The 24,506-nt window shown below is 38.9% G+C and overlaps 2 protein-coding genes across 2 annotated transcripts; both read right to left on the bottom strand.

The window, feature by feature from the left end:
* Positions 1–13,588: 13,588 nt before the first annotated feature.
* On the bottom strand, positions 13,589–16,788 carry LOC307034931 (extracellular calcium-sensing receptor-like; the record flags this gene model as incomplete). The annotated part of the gene is made up of 6 exons (XM_079673856.1): positions 13,589–14,502; positions 14,635–14,758; positions 14,924–15,154; positions 15,248–16,072; positions 16,202–16,487; positions 16,583–16,788. The coding sequence occupies 6 exons, from the start codon at positions 16,786–16,788 to the stop codon at positions 13,589–13,591; spliced, it is 2,586 nt and encodes an 861-aa protein (XP_079529982.1).
* A 752-nt stretch (positions 16,789–17,540) lies between these two features.
* LOC307034930 (extracellular calcium-sensing receptor-like) lies at positions 17,541–20,982 on the bottom strand (the record flags this gene model as incomplete). Its single annotated transcript, XM_079673855.1, has 6 exons — positions 17,541–18,436; positions 18,629–18,752; positions 19,076–19,303; positions 19,390–20,187; positions 20,464–20,752; positions 20,846–20,982. The coding sequence occupies 6 exons, from the start codon at positions 20,980–20,982 to the stop codon at positions 17,541–17,543; spliced, it is 2,472 nt and encodes an 823-aa protein (XP_079529981.1).
* Positions 20,983–24,506: the final 3,524 nt, after the last annotated feature.

The following is a 24,506-nucleotide window of genomic DNA, read 5'->3' as shown; positions in this document are numbered from 1 at the left end:
GGAAAATAGCACCCAGTTTTTAATGGAATGAGCACTTGACCATAATGGAGAATGACTTGAGCTTTGTCATGTCACAACATCATGCCTGACTATACTCATCCTTCAGTGATGGGAAGAGGCAGGCAGTAGACCCATGTCACAAGAGGCTGCTAAACTGAGATACATAACACACACAGACGCACACACAGGAAAAAACAAACGTGACATATCGCAAACTGATATCTTGAGAACATTGTTTACTGTTATAGAAAGGAAGAGGCACGTAAGATGCATTGTTGTATTTTTTTAAATGTACATGTAAACTGAACATATTGCATTTAGGTAGCTACAGTAAGTTGCTTTCAAAACTGTTGTAACCTGGATTCAACATGTTCTTGGTTATTAATAAACACTTTTCACAGAAATTCTGTCCTTTTCCCAACTTTCCTTATTCTTGCTTAAAATATCTTTCAAAGGGGCTAAACAAGTTGGATGGTGAAATCAATGAGTCATTAGTGGGTTGTGCAAATCATTATCAGGACAAACCCTGCAGGCTACTAAACAGAGCACCACAGAGAGTAAAGCAAAGGTAATTTACATGCTTCATGTTGTGCTGCCTCGGGTCAAATGCTGTAGGTTTCCTTATTCATTTAATACGTCCCTGTGAGACCCTCGGAGGAGGAAGGACAGAGATTCCCTAAGACAGAAAGCTCAGTAATAGGAGGAATTTCAAGCTCTCAGGGGAAAGGGATTAGTATTTTTGTTCCTCTAAAACATAAATAGAATACAAGAAAAAGGAGATTGCAATTGTATCGCAGTTTTGCTCAGAGGGCAAATCAAGATAATTAAAGCCCCTGAGTATTGGATGTTTTCGATCACATACACCCTTGCATGTGCAGTCAGTCAAAAGAAAAAAAGAGAACGGAAAACACAACAAAAGTAAGGTAATACGGATAGAGCTTTGAGAATAACAGATTCTACCAGACAGATACAAACAGAGCCGGTAAAAGAGAGATATGAGACTTAAATTGAAGCATATGGTAATGAGCTATACAACAAGATAGACAATGAATAGTAGAAGATAAAGAATAGAACAGACAGTGAGACAGACATGCGAGAGCAGGAAGGCAGAACTACTTTCAAAATATTTGAGCGATATTTAAAAAAAGTCTGTAGTCTTCCGTTTCTGTATAAAAAGGATAAGTCTTTCAGCCTCGACCCATGTTACTTCCAACATTTCCTAAATAAATGATTACATTTTAATTCTGTTTTAAATCTGAAACATATTAACTCTTGCATGCAGGGGGAGACTGAATACATGCAATCTAAATGAGCCAAGTTCAAAGTTGACTGCATTTTCTTCATGGCCAGAAGGTCTTCTGGATCTGTTGTGGCAGCCCCCAAATAACCCACTAGACTTGGGGAACTCAAGTGACTCCTGAAGCAGCAGACTGGTATGGAGGGCAGAAGGGTTGCAGCTATGTGGTTGCTAATGAAACATTTATGGAAGTATATATGGGAAAATCTGGGGAGTACATGAAGAAGAGTTTTCAGTTGCCCTTAAAGAGATTCTTGCAAACCATCCAATGACAGATTTGTAAAGGTTGAAAGAAGACTTTTAGGAATGTGTCCCAGATGGAAAAAGCAGAGGTGGAAAGGACATGATAACCGTGTCCCATTCTCTATAAAGGTCACTGGGGTGGACACAAGAGGAGATACACATTGAGATGCTTCAGGGTTGGATATTGTAGGGTGGGGTGCTAGTGGAGCCTCGCAGAGGCGAAACTGTGGCGCGCTTACACTGTAGGTGCGCCGCATTTGTGCTTCAGATGATGCTCCCTCCGCAAAATGAAGAACCCTCCGCAAGATGAGGCCCCCTCCGCGAGGTGAGGCCCCACGCAGTCTGCGTGATCGGCCTGTAGGGAGGGGCGGTCCTGCCAATATGTATCTCTCATCCTTAAGGAACTTGAAAAGGACTCGCTGCTTATCTGTGGCGGTTCATGCATCCAACCCTGATGCCAACCCAGTCTCACGGCATTTCTTGTTATAGTCACGACATTTAATCTATTGATTCGTGTTCACCAACACGATTTTCCTCTTTTTTTCGTGTCACACAGAACGATTTTAAAAGCGATGTATTTCTATTGATAGTATGTTTCGTGCCTGCAGCACGTCTTTTTGTCCGTTCGGGTCTTGGAAGACCGGAAGCTGTGGAGTTCATAAAAACACGTTCTTACTCAATATCAAGCCACGATTATTGTTTTTATTTTAAATCGTATAATGTCGGATTTTTTTTGTCGTCTGTGAGGAAAAGAAATGGGGCTCAGAGCCTCAGAATACTGAAATCTGTATTTCTTTTAATCCTTTTTTTCCTTCAAATTTGTTATTCTTTTCTAAGTAACACACTGCTACTCACCAATAACACACAATTATCCTTGTTTTTATTTATTTGTTTAATTCCATAATCTCGGGCTTTTTTGGCGTCCGTCAGGAACTGAATTTCAAAATAAAAATAACCGGAAACAGACATAGGCCAAGAAGGGACATTTCGAGCATCATTGCGATACACAGCCACTGAACTGATTACCCAAGATCCTCAGCTATGGTTTAAACTCGCTAATTGGATGTTTTAGCCCCAATGCATGTAGGGATATGGTGTTAATACCAATACCTGTCTGACCTTCTCCGCCACCACACTCCATCCCGGAAAGCCGATCGTCTGGACAGGATCTCCTCTCTACCCCCCGCACCAGGTTGCAGACTTTCGGTGACAGAGCTTTCAGTGTAGCATCCCCCACCCTCTGGAACTCTCTCCACCCCGAAATCCGCAGCGCCCCAACCTTGGACACTTTCAAAAAAAAATCCGCTACTTGCTTGCCCCCCCCCTGACCTGTCTGCCTCTTTTCCCCTACTCCCCCCCCCCCCTGCCCGACTTGTGAAGCGACCTTGGGTTTCGTGAAAGGCGCTATATAAATGTTATGTATTATTATTATTATTATTAATGCCATATCAAATGCGAAAAATATTTCTGAGTTTAGGATGGCCGAAGACACTACACTACCCATAATCCCCGGCTATCATTTAGGACTACTGTCCCCGTGATTAATCTTCAAGCTCTGGGATTTGGATGTTGGAGTGGCAGTGCGCCAAGGTTACGCCGAGCGTCAAATAGCTGTTTGAAATGGAACGAAACCACGCCAGACTATACAAGACTGGAATCGAACGCCCCCCCAATAACTACACATGCTGGCTTTCATGCTGGTGTTTCGCAAAATATTCTATGGGACTTCTCTACTGAACGTTTTCGTTTTTCCCACAATTAGAAGTTGCCAGTATTAAACACATTGTTGTTATCAAATGTAAAACATATAATTAATAAATGGGTGAAAATCGCTTGTGTCCATAATGCGCAGCATTAATATATACCCACATGACAGCTCATTGTTACTTTGTAACTCTACTCTACAATTCAGAGGTTAACCTGCTATTTTTACTCCACTACATTTATTTGAGTTGCTTTGCAGATTCTGATTAATTATGTGAAATATAAACAACCCTTAAATCAGACTTTAGTTACACCTGAGTAAAATTCGGGAAAGGTGATTGTCAAGAGCCAACAATCAGGAGAGATATTTGATAGTTGGTGCTTGAGAAGACTAAACATTTATCTGCAATTGACATGAACCTAAACGAGTAATAAAGTAGGCCAATATTCATTACTCGTTATTCTCTACTAATAGTTAATTAAAGACTATATAATTGCTATTTTGCACATCCCTTTCAAGATTTCAAGATTTTCTAAGGTTTATTGACATATCATACTACACAACTACGGTGTAGTTATGCAATGAATGAAAAACTTGGGTCGCAGCTGAGGTTCCTCAACAGTGCATTACAAGACATCTATTAATATGTGTGTATACCTCCACCATTAAACTGTCATATTCTGCACATTTCTTATACTATCTACATACAGAAGAGTATAATTAATATGTATAATATCAGTTAAAATAAGTGCTTCAACATTAAAATTGCAGGAAAGCAATATATTAGACGTTAAGTACTTTGTCAGGCTTAATATTTATCTTTTGATACCCCCAAAGCTTTTTTCTTATTTAAAAGAAGACCTTAATCTAAAGTATTGTTTAATGTTTAAATAAAGGTTAATTCGTTTTTCTGTTTTGCACCTCCTCCTATTAATATCTGTGTACATCCTGCACTAAACTGTTTTATTGTAGAGATCACTTACAGTATCTTCTTGATTTGTTATATTCTATATTTCTATCACAGACCTTCTACTTCCCCCCTATGAAAGTATGTACTCTTAATATTTTTTTCATCAAATATGACACATAAAAACAATAATTCAATAACGTGCTTTAACCACTAAGCGGTGCACACAAGGTACACACAGCCATAATAACTTTGTATTATTGTGTAGGACACTTATGTATGTACAACATCTGAAGATGTGTAGTTTTATTTATGTTTTCACATAATTTTACAGTATATTGCTATACTATTTCAGACTCAGTATTTACATTCTTATATTCAAAGAAAATCAGTAATATCTTTAAAAACTACAAGTCTTTTTATATCAGCTGTGCACCGTTATGGTGTAAATATAACCTATCTACGAATTAGATCAAATGTAAAAGTCAGCCGAATTAGTGTTGATACTGCGAGGAGACGTGTTGTGTGAAGAGAAATTGAAGATTTCAGTGTATTGCAATCATGATCGCAATGATGCTACGTCTGTTTCCGGTTATTTTTATGTTGAAATTCAGTTCCTGACGTACGCCAAAAAAGCCAGAGGTTATGGAATTAAACAAATTAATAAAAACAAGGATAATTGTGTGTTATTGGTGAGTAAATAACAATGTGTTATTTTGAAAAGAATAACAAATTAGAAGGAAAAAAATATTTAAAACAATACAGATTTCAGTATTCTGAGGCTCTTCGCCCAATTTATTTTCCTCACAGACGACAAAAAAAGTCAGACATTATACGATTTAAAATAAAAACAATAATTGTGGCTTGATATTGAGTAAGAACATGTTTTTATCAACCCCACAGCTTCCGGTCTTCCAAGACCCGAACGGACAAAAAGACGTGCTGCAGGCACGAAACATACTATCAATAGAAATACATTGCTTTTAAAATCGTTCTGTGTGACACGAAAAAAAGGGGAAAATCGTGTTGGTGAACACGAATCAATAGATTAAATGTCGTGACTATAACACCAAATGCTGTGAGACTGGGTTGCTGATGCATACTCTCTGTAAAGCTATTCCAGGCATGTCTAGACTAGAGGGGGGACACAATGGAGGGTTTATAGCTGTATTTAGCTTACATTGTGTGTTATCTCAAGAACCCCAGTTTCATTCCAACTAAATACCTTTGTTGTGCAGAAAAGGTTTTTTGGATTGCTAAAAAATATTACCTGCATAAAATAAAACGGCTTTTCCTCCAGCCCTACCTCTAGCAATCTTTGAGTCTGTTCCAAGACCCACTGAAGGAGGTTCAGGAAAAAACTGAAACAATAATAGAGAGAGACTGTATTCCTTTATTGTGTGCCCTCCGACAGTCTAAAGGGGAGTAATATCAACTTTTTTGGAATAACTAATGCCTTTGGGCCTGTATAACATATAAAAGAAGATGGACCGTTCTTGATCCCCCAAGGAAATTCAGTTTCCACCCGGTTTAATACACACACACACACACACACACACACACACACACACACACACACACACACACACACACACACACACACACACACACACACACACACACACACACACACACACACACACACACACACACACACACACACACACACACACACACACACACACACACACACACACACACACACACACACAAACACACACACACACACACAGAACGCCCAGACAGGTGCACAGAAACAAATACCACACTTTTGTTAGCCCGGGTCACACACAGAACAAGTATAGTATGGTTGCACATGCACATACATATTTTTGTTATACAGACAGCAGAGTCGAGATCCAGAGCAGGAAGTCAGTGCCCAGGAGGTGAACTGGCACCTCTCCAGCTATACCAGTCCACACTTCGTTTTTGTTTTGCTCCGATCGTGAAGTGAACCCTTCAGTTCCATGGCCATGTCACTACAAACTAAGCCACTGCCGCCCACATAGAGTATAATAAACCCAAACGTTTGTAAAGGACTCATTCTTTAAAAACTTTTGGTTTAGGCAAGAATTAAGGGTCCAACAAGTTGAAGGCCTTCACTACAATCAGGCAGGAGGCCACAATGAGTGTCACACTCCCTGCTTAGCCCATCAAGTAAAATAATAGGTCATCAACAATCATGCATTCAACATGATCTTGCTGTATAATGTATGTCATTTCAGTGCATATCAAATACCTTGGTAAGCACACTGTTGCCCATAAAGTGGGAATAATTTAGTTTTCAGACACATTTCGCTTTATTCTTATTTAATTTTCACTGTGATATGTTTGGAAGAGATTGATCAATACCGTTTTGAAAATATATACACTTAATCTATCAAGAATAAATCACATTGGCAAAATCATTTAATTAGAAGAGGTACAAAATATTTGATTCCAACTTTATGGGTAACAGTGTATCTTTTTTTCCCTCTATTTTTGTAAAGATCACTGCAATTGCTGCCTGATTGAATATACAGTACTGGGTTACTAATAAAGCCTCAGAATATATTTTAAGCAAAATATGTTTAAGAGTATCAATGTAGATCTTATAATATTCAACAGGGAGGTTACCCTGATTTCTTTAAAGTGATAGCGGTTCTAACTTCCTGCTCTTTAATTGCAGAGTGCAAAATGTCTATTACTCTATTTGATTTGATATCAGCCACGGGACGATGTCCAAATTATACAAAAGCAAGTTGAAAAACACAAACAACAGATAAGGAGGCAGCAGTAACAATACAATGATTTATTCGGAATGGCTTACAATATATTTTTAGTCGGAAAAGGCTGGCAGGAAACTGCAGGCAGGACAAAGGAGTCACAGTAAACAAACCTCCAAACGGACAAACTTAGTGTGGGTGGAATAAAGTGACTTTGCAATGGGGAAGTGGAAACAGCTGAGCAGGAGTTGAGTGACTATAATCCTCCCTTTATTGTTTTCTTTCAGCAAACCAAAATTCATTTTTTGTGTTCACAACCACAAGTATTGCTACTTTTAATTTACTACTATTATATAAGTAACTAAATGCTTGGCTAACCCAGTCTTTCTTATATAATGATTTGAGATAGATAATGCATTTGATTAAATCTCTACACGTTTTCACCATCGTGTTGTTCCCATCTTCATAATGATCATGAACTTTTACCTCACTTTTCCAAATATGTTTTATCTTATGCCCAGACATCGGAACTTTAACTATACGAAACATTTCAAAATAACAAACCCTAAAGACGTGACATAAAATAACGAGTGGTCCCCAATTCAACCTTATAGCTCACCTTTGTCAATAAGGGCCCTCTTATTATTAACTCTATCTGGTGCTTATGTTTGAAAAAGCATTGTCTTAAGAATCACAATTTGGATTTTTGTTCATATTAAAGATCATTTTTAAAAACACAGACAAAAATCTTATGGAGCTGCACCAATCAAAGTACCTGCCTGGAGGGTCAAGGAAAAATGGGCAATGAGTGAAGGATAAAGGATAATATGTAGTTTTCCAAATGACAGTGTTGAGACCATTTCCCATACTGTTTCAGCACTATTACAGATTTTCCATAAATTAATGTGTATACAAAAGGCTGAATTCAGCTCTAATTGTCACTGTCAAAGTGAAAGTGTAATTTTATAATATGGATTATAAAATATATATCTGCCAGAAAGTAACTGCTTGTCACAATCCAGGCATAGTTTTCTTATGTGTTTTTGGAGCAGCTACAAAAACAAAAAAAGACATACTGATTAAATGTTTGAGTGTGTCTTGTCTTGGGGGGGTTGACTTGTTGATGAATTTTTACAAGACGAACAACAGGCACTGAAGCGTGACACACGCTTGGAAAACACTTAAGATTGTTATTGTGTTTATTGCGCCGTCACGACATCACCATAAACCTGCCAATTTACCTTTACCCCGGGGGTTTAGGAGGAACAAGGGGCCAGCTGGGCAAGCAAAGACAAGCAAGTGTTTCCTTCAAAGCTGATGACATCAAGGCCTGGGGCTGTGAAACAGGAGCTCACCAGGTGTTGTGTTGGAAATTAATTAACTTTGAGTTTTAATGGAAGGTGATCTTACCTCTTGCAAAACAAGCTGCTTTCATTAATTTGCCATCAAAGTTGGCAAAGTTTGATAATAGAGAGAATAACATCTTTATGTTAAATGTGAACAATCTGGTACGTTAAAACTTTGTTGACGCCATCTAAATCTATGATTGTGTAATCACAGGGTGCTTATGGAAAACAAATGTTTTTTAATAAAATCTACAAAGTATCGATAGATAATGAAGTTATCATGACACCTTGACATTTGAATGGTAAGCCAAATAAATGTTACTATCCCAAAAAAGTTTTCTAAGATCAGTGATGTCCTAATTATATCATTATAACACAAATGAAAAGAGAAGCAAACATCCAGAATAACAATTATACAAATGATAATTTTTTGGCAAAGGCTCAAAGGTGCCTTTGGATCTGCTCTCTAACTATTATTCCTCTTCCTATTGAAATAACTTTTTAGTTCTGTTCACTGAGTTGTAGTTTGGAATAAAAATAAATAAATGGAGTTTACAGTACATCTAGGCTGACCAAATAGGTGTTGTTGTTACTCCATCTAGTAGGCTGCATGACATACATAGTTTTCCTGCTGGAACACGCCGGGCCATATTAATAAATCTTCCTTATACAAAGAGTTGCTTCTGGTGATGGAATTTTTTTAATGAATGTTCTTGGAATAATGACATTTTCTAAGAATTTCCTTTAAACAGCAAGGAATGTATCCTGGTAAGGAAAATGTCATTCATAAAGCATCTTAGCCCTAAGAGAACTTCTACGATTAAAACTGTTAAGCATGAGGAGGAGGCGAATTTGTGTCATGTGTAGCGGAGCAGGATCAATCGCAGGAAATCGGAATGTACAACTGAAGATCCCTTAATTGTTGTCTTGGTCTAGACAAGACAATGACAGGTAAAACAGAACAGAACTTCCTAAACATGAGTCAACAGAAAACCAGGACCTAAATACAGGTTGCACTAATGAGGGGATAAAGTCCTGGTGTACAGGAGGACAGTGGGTAGCAGGGTTCATAGAGAATAGATGAAACTAAGGCCAGCACAGACAATGAAAACAGACAGGAAATCACACTGGGACAGGAAGTAAAAACAGATATGATACCAAGGGGAGAAAATCTTTCAAAAATAAAACAGGAAACAGGTGAACTAAACACAATGAAAAATGGTAAACAGAGGCCCGGAATGACATTGGTTTGACCCTCTCCATAAACACTATGCATTATATTAATGCACAACAAGTCAGCAGATCTTGTTCATTGAATTACTGTGAACCCTACACATCCAACCCTGAATATGTTGCACATTTCTGTACAATGCAATCTCTTTTATAAGGCTCAAATTTCTCCACTTTAGTTTTTATCATACTGATTTTCTTGTACATTTATATTCCATCTAAATATTTCTCTTTATTTCTAACGTCATCCTATTTTTATTTTTTTAAATAGCCGTTTTTATGATATATCTATTTTTGTTCCTCGCATATCAACATATTTCCTCATGCTGTGTTTTCGAATTAACCCCCTATTAACCATTAATAATACTAAAATATTATATATTATATTTATTATTATTATTATTACTTTAATTATTATTATTATTAGTATTAGTATTATTATTATTATTATTATTATTATTATTATTAATATTATTATAAACATCATCATGAATAGGTGCATAATCATCTCTTATCACCATTGCTGCTGTTCAGCAATTGCACAATATTGCCAGGAGATGGCAACATTGTCCTTGCAATGGCTTACTGATTTCTATTGTTTTATTCACCAAATGGTGGTAATAAAAAGGTGTTAACAAGATTTCACCCAAGATATATCTAAATGTTTCAGTTGTTTTGGTCAACTACATGCTCTGTCAATCATCTTGTGGTGGTAAGGTGTTACAGGTAACTCAGTTGTATCCTGTGCAGTCGGCCTGTTACAAGTGGAGGGAACATACAGTATATGAACAATGTGTTTAAACAATACTCTACAATAATATAGAGAAATTGAAAATATTGTACTTCCCACTTCATGGCAACTGTTTAGTGAAGGCTTTTACTTTCTTTCAAAATGACAATGTTTTCTTACATACATTCATGTCTATGTAAATGGACATTTGATATGGACAAATGTTACTGCCTGCACAGATTTCTGGCCTCAACTTCATCATAACAATGGGTTGAACTTGAACACAGACTAACCGCCCAACATCAGTGATATTCTCACTAATGCATGTGGCTAAATGGGAGGAAATCACTCTTGCCAAGTCAAATAAATCTTGGGAAAATTCAGAGTAACGTTAGAGTTCTGAAGCTGTATATAATGTCCATGGTTGGAAAGAAATGTTCAACAGACATACAGGGATGTATTGTTTAGGGTTACTACATAACTTTGGTCATGTCATGACATAAAACAAGAACATGTGTGTGAGAGACAAGCAAAGGCAACATGGTTGGTTTGTAGCAGATTGTTAGCACACTTTTTATGCTTCAAAATGCTTGGAATTAATGATTTTGTTGAATCTTGTATATAAAGTCTTAATATTAACCTATTTTGATTGTTTGGTTCTAACCATATGAATAAATAATTGAAAAAAACGTCATTACATACATTTTTTACTTTTAATTCATAATGAATTAAACATCACAACAAAAATTCTGTCAAAATTAAACAGTCATTTAAACCGGTACATTTTCAGAATTGATCTGACTATCCAACTAAATGCAAGAACACTTAAGGAGTTGTATTCTTTACTATTCAGTTTTTTATTTAGTTTAAAGTTTTAGTTTAAAAAGTGACATCATGGTTTAATAAAAGTGTCAGAATTGGTGCTCCAGGGCAAAGCACTAACAAAGAGTTCAAGTTCAACAGGAGGGCTCTTAATGATCCTGATGCAACAGGCCTGAAGGGAAGTTTCCAGTGAAGGCTGAGGGGACAGGTGTGAGGCAGGCTGGGGACACTGTGTGAACTCTAGAGGAAGTTTGTTAGTTGGGCCTGAGGTTTGAGTCATAGTCAGGCCTGAGGCACCTTCATTTCACCACATGTGCTCCAACTCAATGAGACCCTAAAGACAAATCCTCTGGAGAGCTCTGAAGTGTTTCATAAACTAACAGGCATCTCTACAAACACAAACAAGTTATTGTTGTATTCCAAAAAGCCTTAAGAGGCATATCAGCTCGCTAATTTAACATATCCTTCGCTGAAAAACAAAAGCAAAAAAACAATAACACCAAATTAAACATTACATGGCCCGATGCATGTGTTACATTATTTATTTTGATTAGTTGTCAAAAGTCTAACTTAAATTCCCTTATCCAAATACAGAATCCCTAAAACTGATGTATGAACTAATAGAAAATCAAATGTAAATGTTCTAGAATCATTTAAATCAGTAATTGATGAGGAAAATGATTGTATAAACATACAAATATATATTTCTTACCATTCATTACTTTTTATATAACCTTCACTAATAAGTTTCACTGACTGGTACATGTATTTACTCCGAAAAAATCAATAGTCAGCCCACACAAGTAGATTTAAGATGTCTGATGACTGTTTATGTAAGCATTATTTTATATAGTTTAAGCTGTATTTATATGTGCATCAGGAGTATTAATAGACTTGGATGTACTTTTTAGCTGTTGTTAGCGTGCTTACATTTAGGTTGTTCTTTAGAGGCACCTGGTGGATTTTTTACATATTGTAATTATGGTTATGGTTGTGTATTAAAATAAAACTGCTTATTTCAAAAGTATATAAACTTTAAACTGTACACATGTAGTTACTTGTTTTTTTACTTGTATTATAAGGCAACACTATTTACAAACTTGGGAATCTTACTGATATTCTCTTTATGAGTTCATTTCTAGAGTTAAAATATCCTAAACTCTATGTCTTTATCTAGATACTATGTTCTAGACAGGCCACAAGTGTTTTATTATGTTTAAGTTTATCAATAATTTATGTGTGGTCTTTTTTTAGAGGTTGAGCAGATGTTGTTCTGTGTTGTTTGTAAAGTGGGCCTTTTCTTTCTTTATTGTGTATATGTTTATTTTGAGTGTAGAATAAAAGGCACATTTTGAATATGAAGAAACATGTTTTTAAGGAGAGGAAACATTCATTACATGCATAAGAAAGAAACCCAGAACAGTAAGTCTCCGCTTTGCAGGCCCAAACCATTTAATCACGTAGCTCTAATACTCAATGACACCACTGTAGTTTTGCCAAGAACACAAGGGATAAGGAAGAAAAGGACCATTCTGAATACTGTGTGTGAACCATTTAGATGGCCGGCCTTGACTAAAACTCATGAGTGGCATTGCAGGGACACAAAGCATTGTTCAGTACATTTGCCTTTTTTGCCCACATGTTGCATTTTTGTATGCGTACAAGACGGACACTGCATTACTGATCCACAGAAATATATTCACCATCACATCATGTGTTCGTTCGTAGGGCAGAGCACATACAATTTATAAACACATGCAAAATGAATTAAGGCAGAAACGTTTTATTTGTTTAAGTTTGTTTATTTATCACTTTTACTTCATACTGTAAGACATATAAGGCAAGATTATGTGTACAAGCACAACTCATATAGTAGGCCCAACAGGCAAGACTGGTGTGCATAAACTTTATTTACAAACTTGTGTATCTCACTGACATCCTCTTAATGATTCTCTCTCATGTGTTTAATTATCATAAGCTGATGTTATTAACTAAGATAGAGTGTAAGGTTTTAGATAAATTAGAGTACAGGCCCTAAGTGTTGTATTTTTAAGTATTTATATGTTATGGATAGTGAATCAATTGTAAATTCAGAAATCCTAAATTATTTAAAATGTAGACATACTGCACAACATTTGTTTGTTATCTTGTTTACTTATATGTATATTTTTCATGTGAACAATAATGTCAATGTATATATTTTCATGGCAACGAACAACAACAATGAGTGAACATTTCAAGCAAAGTTTTGTATTTTCTTTCAGTTTCAAAAATGTATTATTTCACATTATTCATGCTCATGAGCTGAGGTTCATTCTTGATCTTGTTTGAACAATAAATGAACAGTGATAACATTTTTGAAAAGGTGGGTAGTAATAAGTAATAACATAACAGGTGTAGTTTATATAAATCTATATTTAATCAGTTATATTTTTCTGAGATATTAATAACGATTTCAGACATAGGTGTATATGTGCAGACTTTTTCTCATATACAGTGTCACCTGAACATTTATATTTGTTCAGGAAGGTCTATATTTATATAGTAATTAGATATAATAGAAAACATACTGTATATATTAGAACAATTCATTAACTGTTAAATTAAAGGGCTCTTTGGGTCCCTTTACCCAACAAATGTTTCTTTGTATTATGTTCAGGCTTTAATATAATAATGTAGCACTTGGGCAAAAAGATACAGAACAGCATTCCATAACTGGAGGCCAGAATAGCAAATATCTCCACAGCCACAGTGAACTTCCCAGGAGAGCTGGCATATGCTGGGATAAAGGTGATCCAGACCGCACAGAATATCAACATGCTGAATGTGACAAATTTAGCTTCATTAAAATTATCAGGCAGCTTTCTAGCAAAAAAAGCAAGTAGAAAACACAACACAGCTAAGAGCCATATGTATCCTAAAACAGCCCAGAACCCTACAGGTGATCCCAGGGCACACTCAAGAATAATCTTATCCTTATAGTGGTTCATATTTTTAAAGGGGAATGGAGGGTTGATTGTCAGCCAAAGTATGCAAATTATAACCTGTATTAGAGTAAAACTCAGAACACTGAGTCTCTGCTGGGCAGGCCCGAACCACTTCATCATATTACTGCCTGGAAGTCTTGCTTTAAAGGCCATTAACACCACTATTGTTTTCCCCAGAACACAAGAGATAGAGAGGACAAAGGTGATGCCGAACGCTGTGTGTCGCAGCATGCAGGACCACTGAGAGGGCCGGCCGATGAAGGTCAGAGAACACAGGAAACACAGAGTCAAGGAGAAGAGCAGCAGGAAGCTCAGCTCAGAGTTGTTGGCCCTGACAATTGGAGTCTGTCTGTAGTGGAAAAATATCAGGGCTATAGTTATCGCCAGGCAGGCACCAAAAACAGAAAAGGAGACCAAGAGTATACCCATCAATTCCCCAAAGGTGAGGAACTCAATAGCTTTCAAATCACAGTTATTCCTCTCTTCGTTGGACTTGTACTCGGGAAGGCATTTGTCACATTTCACTGCATCTGAAAGCATAAACATGTTTAGGCTGTACAGCACACACATCTTTAGATAGACAAGTAAAGTGCTTGCAGTGATTTTGCCCAATAGAAACACGGTGAGTGCTAGCGTAAAGGCTAGGAATCCTGCTGTCTCACTTGTACTGTTGCTGAACCCCCCGTCAGCACAGGCGACGCAATCAAAACAGCAGATAGGCTTCCCTTTGACAAAAGCCCGACGCGTCCCTGGCAAACAGCTCTCACTGCAAATTGACCTCGGAACCTGTATCATAGTGACAGCATAAAGTCATTAATATCCCGATTAATATGGTAATGAACTGTTTATTAATTCCTTTTACTCAGTAATCAAAATAATAATTTATAAGAAAACAATGTGACATTCAACATCTCTACAAAGAAACCAACTAATTAATACATCTGTACTTACTTCAAGATTCTCGCCTGCCCAGATGGCTCTCACATCTTCCTTCATCTCAAACTGCTGACCCTCAGGCTGGGAGGCATCATAGAAGCCAATAGTTTCAAAGACTATGTAACCTTTGTCATCCATCTGCCAGTTTACCAGTGCATAACGAGCCACTGGGTCACCCAACTCATCGAAGAACACATTTTCGCCAATCTTGGTGGTGAAATTGACCTGTGTTAGGTAATGGAGCACCTTTAGGGAAACACATATGTTGTTAATAATATACATAGCCAGTAACATACAAAGTAGAATGAATTGAGGCACTGACTTTGTTTTTATGTTTACCTGCCATGTTTGGGGATTTTCCCTGTCAGCACAAGTATTGTTTTCAAAAGGCCCTTGTCCATCTTTGCATGTAAATAACATGTGCAATGCATGAGCGACAGCATATGTGGCCTTATAAACATTATTTAACAAACTTGCATCTGAAACATCTGTGAAGCGTGTGTTTGTTTCCCAAAGAGACTCCTTCCCTGAACAGGCTGGAACTGAACTCTGTGCGTGAGTCTCTGTTTGGGGCATCAGGGTGCAGCCAAACGCCGTCTCCCACAACTCCACCAGTCCCTGGTCTCCCGCTGTGGTGGAGGGCCTGCTGTTAGCCAGGAACTCCTGCAGTCCAGGGATGTGAGCATTTAGTGCTGCAAAGCCCACTGCACCCTGCACCACAGCATAGTTTACTGGAGAGGCAATGTAACGATACGTGATCCAGCCCTCACTGCCCACCCACTGCAGGCCTGTCATATTCTGAGCATGAAGCTCCTTAATAAGTATGTCAAGGTCTGTGCCATCAGCAAATGCCACTATTACCTTAGAGGTGGATTTCTTTATGATGTCTACTACCTCTAAGAACCACTTTCTGGGATCAGTTCTGTAAATAGCCACAGAGTACTCAACGCACACTCCTTCCCTTTCTGCTGCTTCCAGGAAAGTGGCCATGCCACCATTACCATAGTCACTATTAGTTCTGATAGCACCCACCCAGGTCCAGCCAAAGTGTTTCACAAGCTTTGCTAAGGCTTTGCTCTGATAAAGGTCACTGGGGATGGTCCTAAAGAAAGAAGGATAGTCTCTTCTGTTGCTAAGACAAGCACAAGTTGCTGAATGACTGATCTGAAATACAGATAAGACAGAAAATTAGCTAATATTTAGATGCATTCAATGCCTTGTACAAAACAGACATTTCATTAAACATTGTCAGATGTTATAATTGTTCTTATTCAACAACGCCAATTCACTCACCACAGGTATATGGAAGGGTCCCATGGTGCGTGCAATACCTATTGTAGAGGTAGATGTGGTTTCCCCTATGACAGCATGGACATTTGAGAGTTTGCTACAGCTGCCTTCCCCATTGTCATACCTATTCATGAGGTTTAGCGATGCCCTAATGGAGAGAGGGATACTGGGGCAGGAGTCAAAGATCCTGTAACCCAGTGTCACTCCTGGCAGCAGCTCTGAGCTGTTGTTGATTTCCCTTATGGCAAATATCATAGTATACGCGTACTGAAGCTCTCCTGGGTCCAATCTTACAAAAATGATATATAAAAAAGGATTCACACTTTAACATGAATAAATAACACATATTGTTAAAAGTTGTACATGTTTCCACCCCTCTCTTACCCTTCACACTGGATGGTTCCTGGGTTTACTTGGAGAGATGGATTGACACTGACTGGTTTCTGATGGAAGGAGAAAATGCCTCCAATGTTGATGTCTCCCTCCTTGTGAAATTGAGACTGTTCTTTTGTCCCATATGTCTGACACATAGGCTCACCTCCTCTGACGGCCAGGAGGGAAACAAGGAGCAGATCTGCTATCAGCAGCATAGTAGCTATTTACCACCCAATGCCCAAAGATAAAATCCCTCAACTCTGAGTGTTTTATAGTGTTTTCTTCCTACTATCACAAAGCCACTGGGGCCTAGATGCAACGTGTGAATATGTGTTTCTGTCAACCAATTACAGAAATTGTGGTTTGACTGACAGATAGATGGACATATGAGAAGGCCTATTGGTCGTGATCATTGTTTTTAGCATAACCAGATCCTTACAATAATAATTTCAGAGACATGCGCCCATAGGGATATCTGAGCTGTTTTTCAATAGTATATTTAATCTTTGAGTTTTTATTACAAGTTAAATGATGAAAATACCTAAATGTTTGGACATTGGGCCAATGGATAAATATTATTATCTCAATAGGCTAACATATCCCAATACACCAAGGAATCTAAAACCTATGGTGTTACATTCAAGAAGGAACTAAAATGTGTTTACGTCATCAAATGTGGAACAAATAACTAATTTAGCAGAAAAAGACAAAGTTATATAGCTATTTATCAAGTAAAGGATTTACTGCATTGCATTATTTTGAAAATGTTCTAGTTAGTAGATTTGAGAATATCAGATTTACAATTCAGTTTCAGGGATGCCGTGCACTGATATTTTTAAGAGCTTTTTAAAAACTGCAAATGTAGACGTACAAGTGCTACTCTGTTAAAGGCCTGCAATGGTTTTAAAATAGCATCTCAGATTTTTAGGTTTCATTTTCATGCACACTAATTTTAAGGGAATTGTTATTAGTTTCTTCTCATCATTTGTTTTTTAGTATTTCTCTCTGGTCTCAACAGTAAAATATAACATTTTGGAGCAAATATACAGAAGAGCAATCCAAAGCTAGAGGCCAAAATGGCAAATATCTCCACAGCCACAGTGAACTTCCCAGGAGAGCTAACATACGCAGGAATAAAAGTGACCCATACTGCACAGAATATTAACATGCTGAAAGTGATGAACTTAGCTTCATTAAAATGATCAGGCAGCTTTCGAGCCAGAAAAGCAAGGATGAAGCACATCAAAGCCAGGAATCCTATATACCCCAACACAGCCCAGAACCCTATAGGTGAACCTACATTACACTCTAGAATAATCCTTTCAGTGGTATGAGCTGTATTTGTGTAGGGGAATGGTGGGGCAAGGGTTAACCACAGCACGCAGACCAACACCTGCAGTAAAGTACAGCTGAGAACATTTGTTCTCTGAAGCACAGCAGAACACTGAGGAAGTGTGTTAGTCGGCCTTGTAGCCTTAAAAGCCATCACCACTGCTATAGTTTTAGCCAAGATACAAGACATGCACAAGGCAAAGGTGATGCCGAATGCTGTGTGTCGCAGCATGCAGGACACCACTGTGGGCTGACCTATGAAGGTCAGGGAACACAGGAAACACAGAGTCAAGGAGAAGAGCAGCAGAAAGCTCAGCTCAGAGTTACTGGCTTTGACAAGAGGTGTGTGACGAAACCGGAAGAATACACACAACACCACCAGTGTTAAAATCGCTCCAAACAACGAGAAAGCAGTGAGCAGGGCGCCCATGGTTTCGCCATAAGATAGGAACTCGATCACCTTTGGAACACACTGGCTGTGATCTTCATTTGACCAGTACTCCAGTGGGCATGGCGAACACTCGGCAGAATCTGAATAGAAAACATGGACCACTGAAATGTGTTTGTGCTGCAAGCTGCAAGTTATGAGACTCAAGCTCATACTGTATGAAATAAATAATGGCCTTGTAATGTTTGGAGACTTATTGGATTGAAACTGGAAAATATATACTTTTTTTTTACATATATCAATATATAATGAGTTACAGTATAGATTCTACTCACTGTTGGATTTGGTGATCTCTCCCGCAGCACAGGCAATGCAGGAGAAACAGCAGATGGGTTTCCCTTTAATCACAGCCTGCCGGAAACCTGGTGGACAACTCTCACTGCAGACGGACACAGGCCTCTGTAAAAACACCACTCAACTCATCAGTTACTCACAGTTAGTTGCCCCTTCATTTATGAATGTTATTTTCTTTCTTAGTTTCTCTAAAAATTATATTTTTTCTCATTGATCTTTCACGTAAATCTAAAATGTGAAAGTGCCAATCCCAGTCTGAAATATATAGAGTGAAGGTACAGTATATTAGTGTATATGTGAACATTTTGACAACATTTACATTGGAGAATATACCTTTTTATTTGGTCATTAATTATGGAAAGGTCTCAGGGAACAGTTATGTATTTGAAAAATGACCTCCACAATAAGTTATACTAAACTCTTTTTACCGTTAGGGATCCAGCAGCCCATGTTGTGTTTATTCCATTCATTATAAACTGCTTTTCATTTGGTAGTGATGCATCGTAGCTCCCTACAGCCACAAACACAGTATCTCCTGCTGGATTTCTCTGCCAGTTCACCAGCTCATAGATCGCTGCAGGGTCTCCATTTCTATCAAAATACACACTTTCTCCTGACTGAAGGGTGAAATTCACACTTTGGAGGTGTTTCACAACCTACCAAATGAGAACAGTGGTGAAATATTGTAAGATTATTTTTATTTTTGTATTCAAATAATTTACTGAATGTATTAACCTGTTACCTGTTTTTGCTCAAAGTCATCTTTCCAGATACACTGAGGATTCATGGCATCACCACATTTTAACATATTATGCATGGCATGAGCCACAGCATACACAGCCTTATACACATTGCTGGATATCCTTAGCTCTGACACATCTGTAAAAGGATTGTTGATGTCCTCTAGTATCTCAGAGCCTGAGCACAGGGTCTGACCATGGAGACCGGACTGAAAACTGCAACCAAATGTGGCTTCCCAGAACTCTCTCAGCAGATTATTATGAGGGTCTTGACCTGGGTTTACTTGCAAAAGAAACTCTTTGAGGCCTGTGATCTTTGTTTTTCTGATGGCAAAGCCCAGAGTCCCAGTCAGGATTCCTGAGTACCTCTTAGTTGCCAGACGACCTGCCGTAATCCAGGACTCACTGCCCACCCACTGCAGCCCAGTGAGGTTCTGCTTCAGGGCTTCCTCAACCAGAATGTCTATATCACCCTGGGCTATGAAGGCAACTAAAACTCTTGCAGTGCCACTTTTTATCACTCTGACCACCTTTGCAACGTTTCCACTGGGGCCTGTGCTTGATATGGCTTCTGAGTATTCAATGCAGACCCCCTCCTGGTGTGCGGCTGTGATAAATGTTGCCATGCCATTGTTACCATAATCATTGTCACTTCTAACTGCCCCAACCCACTTCCAGCCAAAATGCTTTACCAATTTGGCCAAGGCTCTGCTCTGATAATAGTCACTGGGGATGGTTCTGAAGAAAGAGGGGTACTCCTTTCTGTTACTCAAACAAGCACATGTGGCAAAGTGGCTGATCTAACAAAAAAGAAGGGAAACAAAACATATTTCTTTAGATTTCAGATAAGTATTAAGTAAGACATTTTAGCAAAATAAATGTTGTCTGTCTTTTTCCTCAATCTGCATATGTGCAAACCATGTAATCCTAACCTAAGCATAGCCCTGAAACAAACCACAATAATACCAGTATTAAGTCTTTGTTGATGGTTGTTATATGCTAGATATACACAATTGGAAGCCTTTTGCATAAAAAAAGTGAAATCAGTCCAAACATGAAATATTATAAACATGTACCACTGGTATTTGGAAAATCCCAGAACTTTGTAGCATTACAATTGTTGAGGAGGAATCAGAGGCTCCGATGATGGCATGAACAGATGACTGGCTTGAGCATGTTTTACCCAAAGTCCTTTCCTGTCCATTCAATAGACCCATCACTGCTCGTGTTGAAGTAAGTGTTGAACCACAGCTGTCAAATACCTTATAACCAATCGAGATATTAGGCAGCAATGAGGTGCTATTGTTGATCTCCTGGATGGCAAAAATCATTGTTTGGGCAAAACGAAATTCTCTTAAGTCTATTCTGAAAAGAGAAACGATTGTTTTAACTCACAGTTTTCTTACTTACATGATTATTTATTCTGTGACACACAAGAAAAGAGACATTAAACTATACCTGGAGCATGTGAGAGCTTCTGGAACATCTGTAAAGGAGAGAGAAGGCTTCGATATTAGGCTATGGATGGAGAAAGCTCCTCCAATTGTTATATCTCCATCCTTAGATAACAGAGGAAACACTGGGTCTCCCAGCATCTCACAGTATTCAGTGTTCTCTGCTCCAAAGGCTCCCACAAAAATCACAAACAGTAACATAGCACAGAAACAGTCCAACATCTGGAGTAATCTGGCACACACATACACACACACCTTTGTTATAGTTATTGTTATTATAACAGACTATATATCTCCTTTCATGGGCAGAGCTTCTGCAGATGATGACGATGATGATGATGATTGAGGTCCTCTTATCGAATCACTGTTAAATGATGTCAGAGCGCTTTGCTGTTCTTGCTTTGCAAAGGTTTTTCACTGACCGTTTGTAAGACCAATATGTCAAAAGTTTAAAATGAAATTGCATCCTATGATGGGGTAACTCATATCCTTTAAAAATGTATGCAGACTTAGAACCGAAGACGCTCTCACTGACTCAACTTCTCCTACTCCAAATGCAGCGCTTGATTTGATATTTTGTTCTGTGGTGCTGTGTTCGCACGTTGGTATCGTTTTGTCCTTCTCCTCTGGCTGCGAGCTAGTTAATCTTGCCTTTCTTTGTAAGACAGATTTATGTTCTCAGGAGTGCAAACCCTTTTGTTTTCTTTTTCCTTTTGGATTGTTCGTTTTCTCCTGTTTAAGTTAGTGTAGGTAAGAAGCCTGTATACTTATTTTCTTGGTTAGGTAAGATTTTGAGTTTAAAGGTTTGTTTCTTTTTTGTTGGTTTTGCTACTCCTGTTTGTGAATTATTTTTGGTAAATAAATTTACCAAACGCTTTCTCTGACTCGGTGTCCGTGTTCTTGGGAGTGGGAAGAGTGGGGAGAGTGCACATTTTGTTCTGCACCTAGGTTCCCCTAGACCTGGGCGTAACATAATAGATAATATCTAGCTGAATATGTGCACAATAATGAAAAGGAAAAAAAAGAAAATGTAAAATCCATAATCATGAAAATATCTGAAAATATTAAATACAAGGTGGTTTATTCACACAAATCTGAAAACCAAAACATGCGGTAGGGCATTGGTTTTATAATACAATTATACATTTATGAGAAAATAATTATATTGTTACAAAGGTAATCACATAACTTATCATGGTAATAATAATTTGTGGCACTTTAATGTTTCCAGACTGGGTGACCAATAATTAGCACACAAGAGTTTATTACCCTGACAACAGTTGTGCATACATTTTTTACATCTATTTTTACATCTATTAAAAAAGTTGTGGAGATGAAGGCTATAGCTTTAAAATTGTTTGGTGCAGAATATCTTTTATATGACATTTAAATCCCTAGTAGCCGCTTGTCTGTAATCAACCACATACATGATGTGTTGAAAATGTATGCAATTGTTAGGAGTCTGGCTTTGGACATATTTGAGGAATACGTTCAGTCACAGACTCATCCCTTCTCGACACAGCACTAGGTGCCTCGGACAGTCCTTTGTGCCTGTAGCCATCAGGCTGCACAACCAAGGGTTAAGCCTGTAACCCAGGGCCGGTTCAAGCTGATTTGATGCCCTTGGCAAGATTTTAGCTGCCACCCCCCCCCCCCCCCCCCATTTTACCTAGGCCTAGTTAACATTTATTTATTTATGCATATTTTTGTATCTCTCCAGTTTTAAACAATAGTTTTGGTTTACTTTCCTATAGTATACATTGAAATGATTTCAAACCTGTTTTATCCCAATAATTATAAAGGAGTGCCTTGGAAATATGTGTTTACATAAATTGTGATCAAAACGTTTGGGGCCCACTGAGATAACTTAGACTAAAGTTAACTATCTAAACACTGAGAGTCCTTTACCTCACTGAACATCTCAGTCTGACACCTTGTTGTAGAAACACCTTCTTCTTATATCCGTTAGCGCAGCTAGCACCAGTTGCTAATAACAACAGTGCCGGTACCGGTGCGCCCTCTCTCTCTCCCTCGCTCGCTCCCACGCTCACTCGCACTTTGGCTGTGAGTTGCATGCGCCAGATAAGCCAACATCCCCCACTTTCATCAGTTACAGCGCTGTTACGTCCCGTCCCTCTACCAAGCGGTAGTGGCTCGTGGGAAGGCCCGTAACATAAAAACAACCACGCCAAACACAGAATTCAGTTGACGACGGGCATTTATTTGTAGCACAGCCGTAACTCACATGCATGCCCGCCGGCAGAGAGAGGAACCAAGTCTGGAAGATAATGTAAAACAAACAAAAAAGAAGAAGGGGCCTGGGCCAGCCACACTATGAGCTGGAGGACCCAGACTACCCTCCTCTACCCAGAGGTCCAAACACAGCCTACTGGGAAGGAAACAAAGCCGCGAAAAAACCTATACTAGTATCCTCCAGAGTTCACACAATAAATACAGCATACATATATATATCCACAGGAGGTGAGAGGAAAGCCACGGTCGTAATCCCTCGGTTTCAGGATGGGAAAAGGAGACCTCCTCTCCTTCATCTTCTCCTCTTTAAGTCATCCCCAGCTGAATGTCATCAGGACACCTGGGGAAGGTTGGAGCCAGGGGAGGACCAGGCGTACCTGCACAGCAGAGAGACAGAGAAAAACACACCCAGCACGTAACACCCCCACCATGAGTTAGTGATCTTTTTTTTTTTTTTTTTTAAAGAAACAAAAACAAAAATCACAACAATCGACTAAGTCGACAGACGTGCTTTACCACTCAATCCACACAAAGCTTAAAGTGGATTAAAGCCAGAACCCTAGCCAGTGCTTCCCTTTCGATGGTGGAACACACCCGCTGGTGGTGACCGAATCTCCCGGAGCGGTACGACACAGAGGTCCGCAGCGATCTGGTCCACCGAGGTGACGGGGGGGTCACTTTCAGGACTGGACAGCTCCACAACACCGGCAAAGACAGGTTTACGAACAGCCCCGGGACTTATCGTACCTGTTTTCCCACCCTCACGCCATGATGGAGGGTCCCTGATCGGTCCGTCCAACTCCCACTTGGACCTTACGCGGGTGACTGCAACCGCATTCACCCCCAGCTTAACGAGCGCACTGCCACCGGCTAAATCATTCCCCAATATCAGATCTACTCCCTCGATAGGAAAACATGACCGAACGCCGACAATCCCCGGCCCTGTAACTAGATCTGACTCCAGGTGAATATAATGCAAGGGTGAACCTACATATTGCATCCCAAACCCCCTCGCAAGAACACCAGAATTAACAGCAGACTCCTCCGAGAGGGGCAACACACCACTCACGATAAAAGATTGTGATGCTGCTGTATCCCTCAAAATGGTAACCGGAACCCTGTTGTTCTTCCCAAGCGAAGACACCACTCCCTGCATAAGAAACGGAGCAAACTTTTCAAGTTCTGATTTAGGAGGACCCGGTTGAGAAGTATTGACACAGGCGACCGTCTTTACAGGCTTCTTCTCATCCCGCAACGCATAACAATTCGCCACACTATGACTTATTTTCTTACAGAAATAACACAATGGGCTATCTCTGGTTCCCCAATTCACCTCCCTCGCATTTTCCTCCACAGCTCTCGACATGTTGCCCTGTAATTGCACGTTTTCGGAGCTTTCCCTGACCTTGTTG

The sequence above is a fragment of the Notothenia rossii genome, assembly GCF_949606895.1.
Source record: "Notothenia rossii genome assembly, chromosome: 4".
NCBI lineage: Eukaryota > Metazoa > Chordata > Actinopteri > Perciformes > Nototheniidae > Notothenia > Notothenia rossii.
The sequence above is the reverse complement of the archived record's forward strand: the minus strand, read 5'-3'. Positions and strand labels throughout refer to the sequence as shown.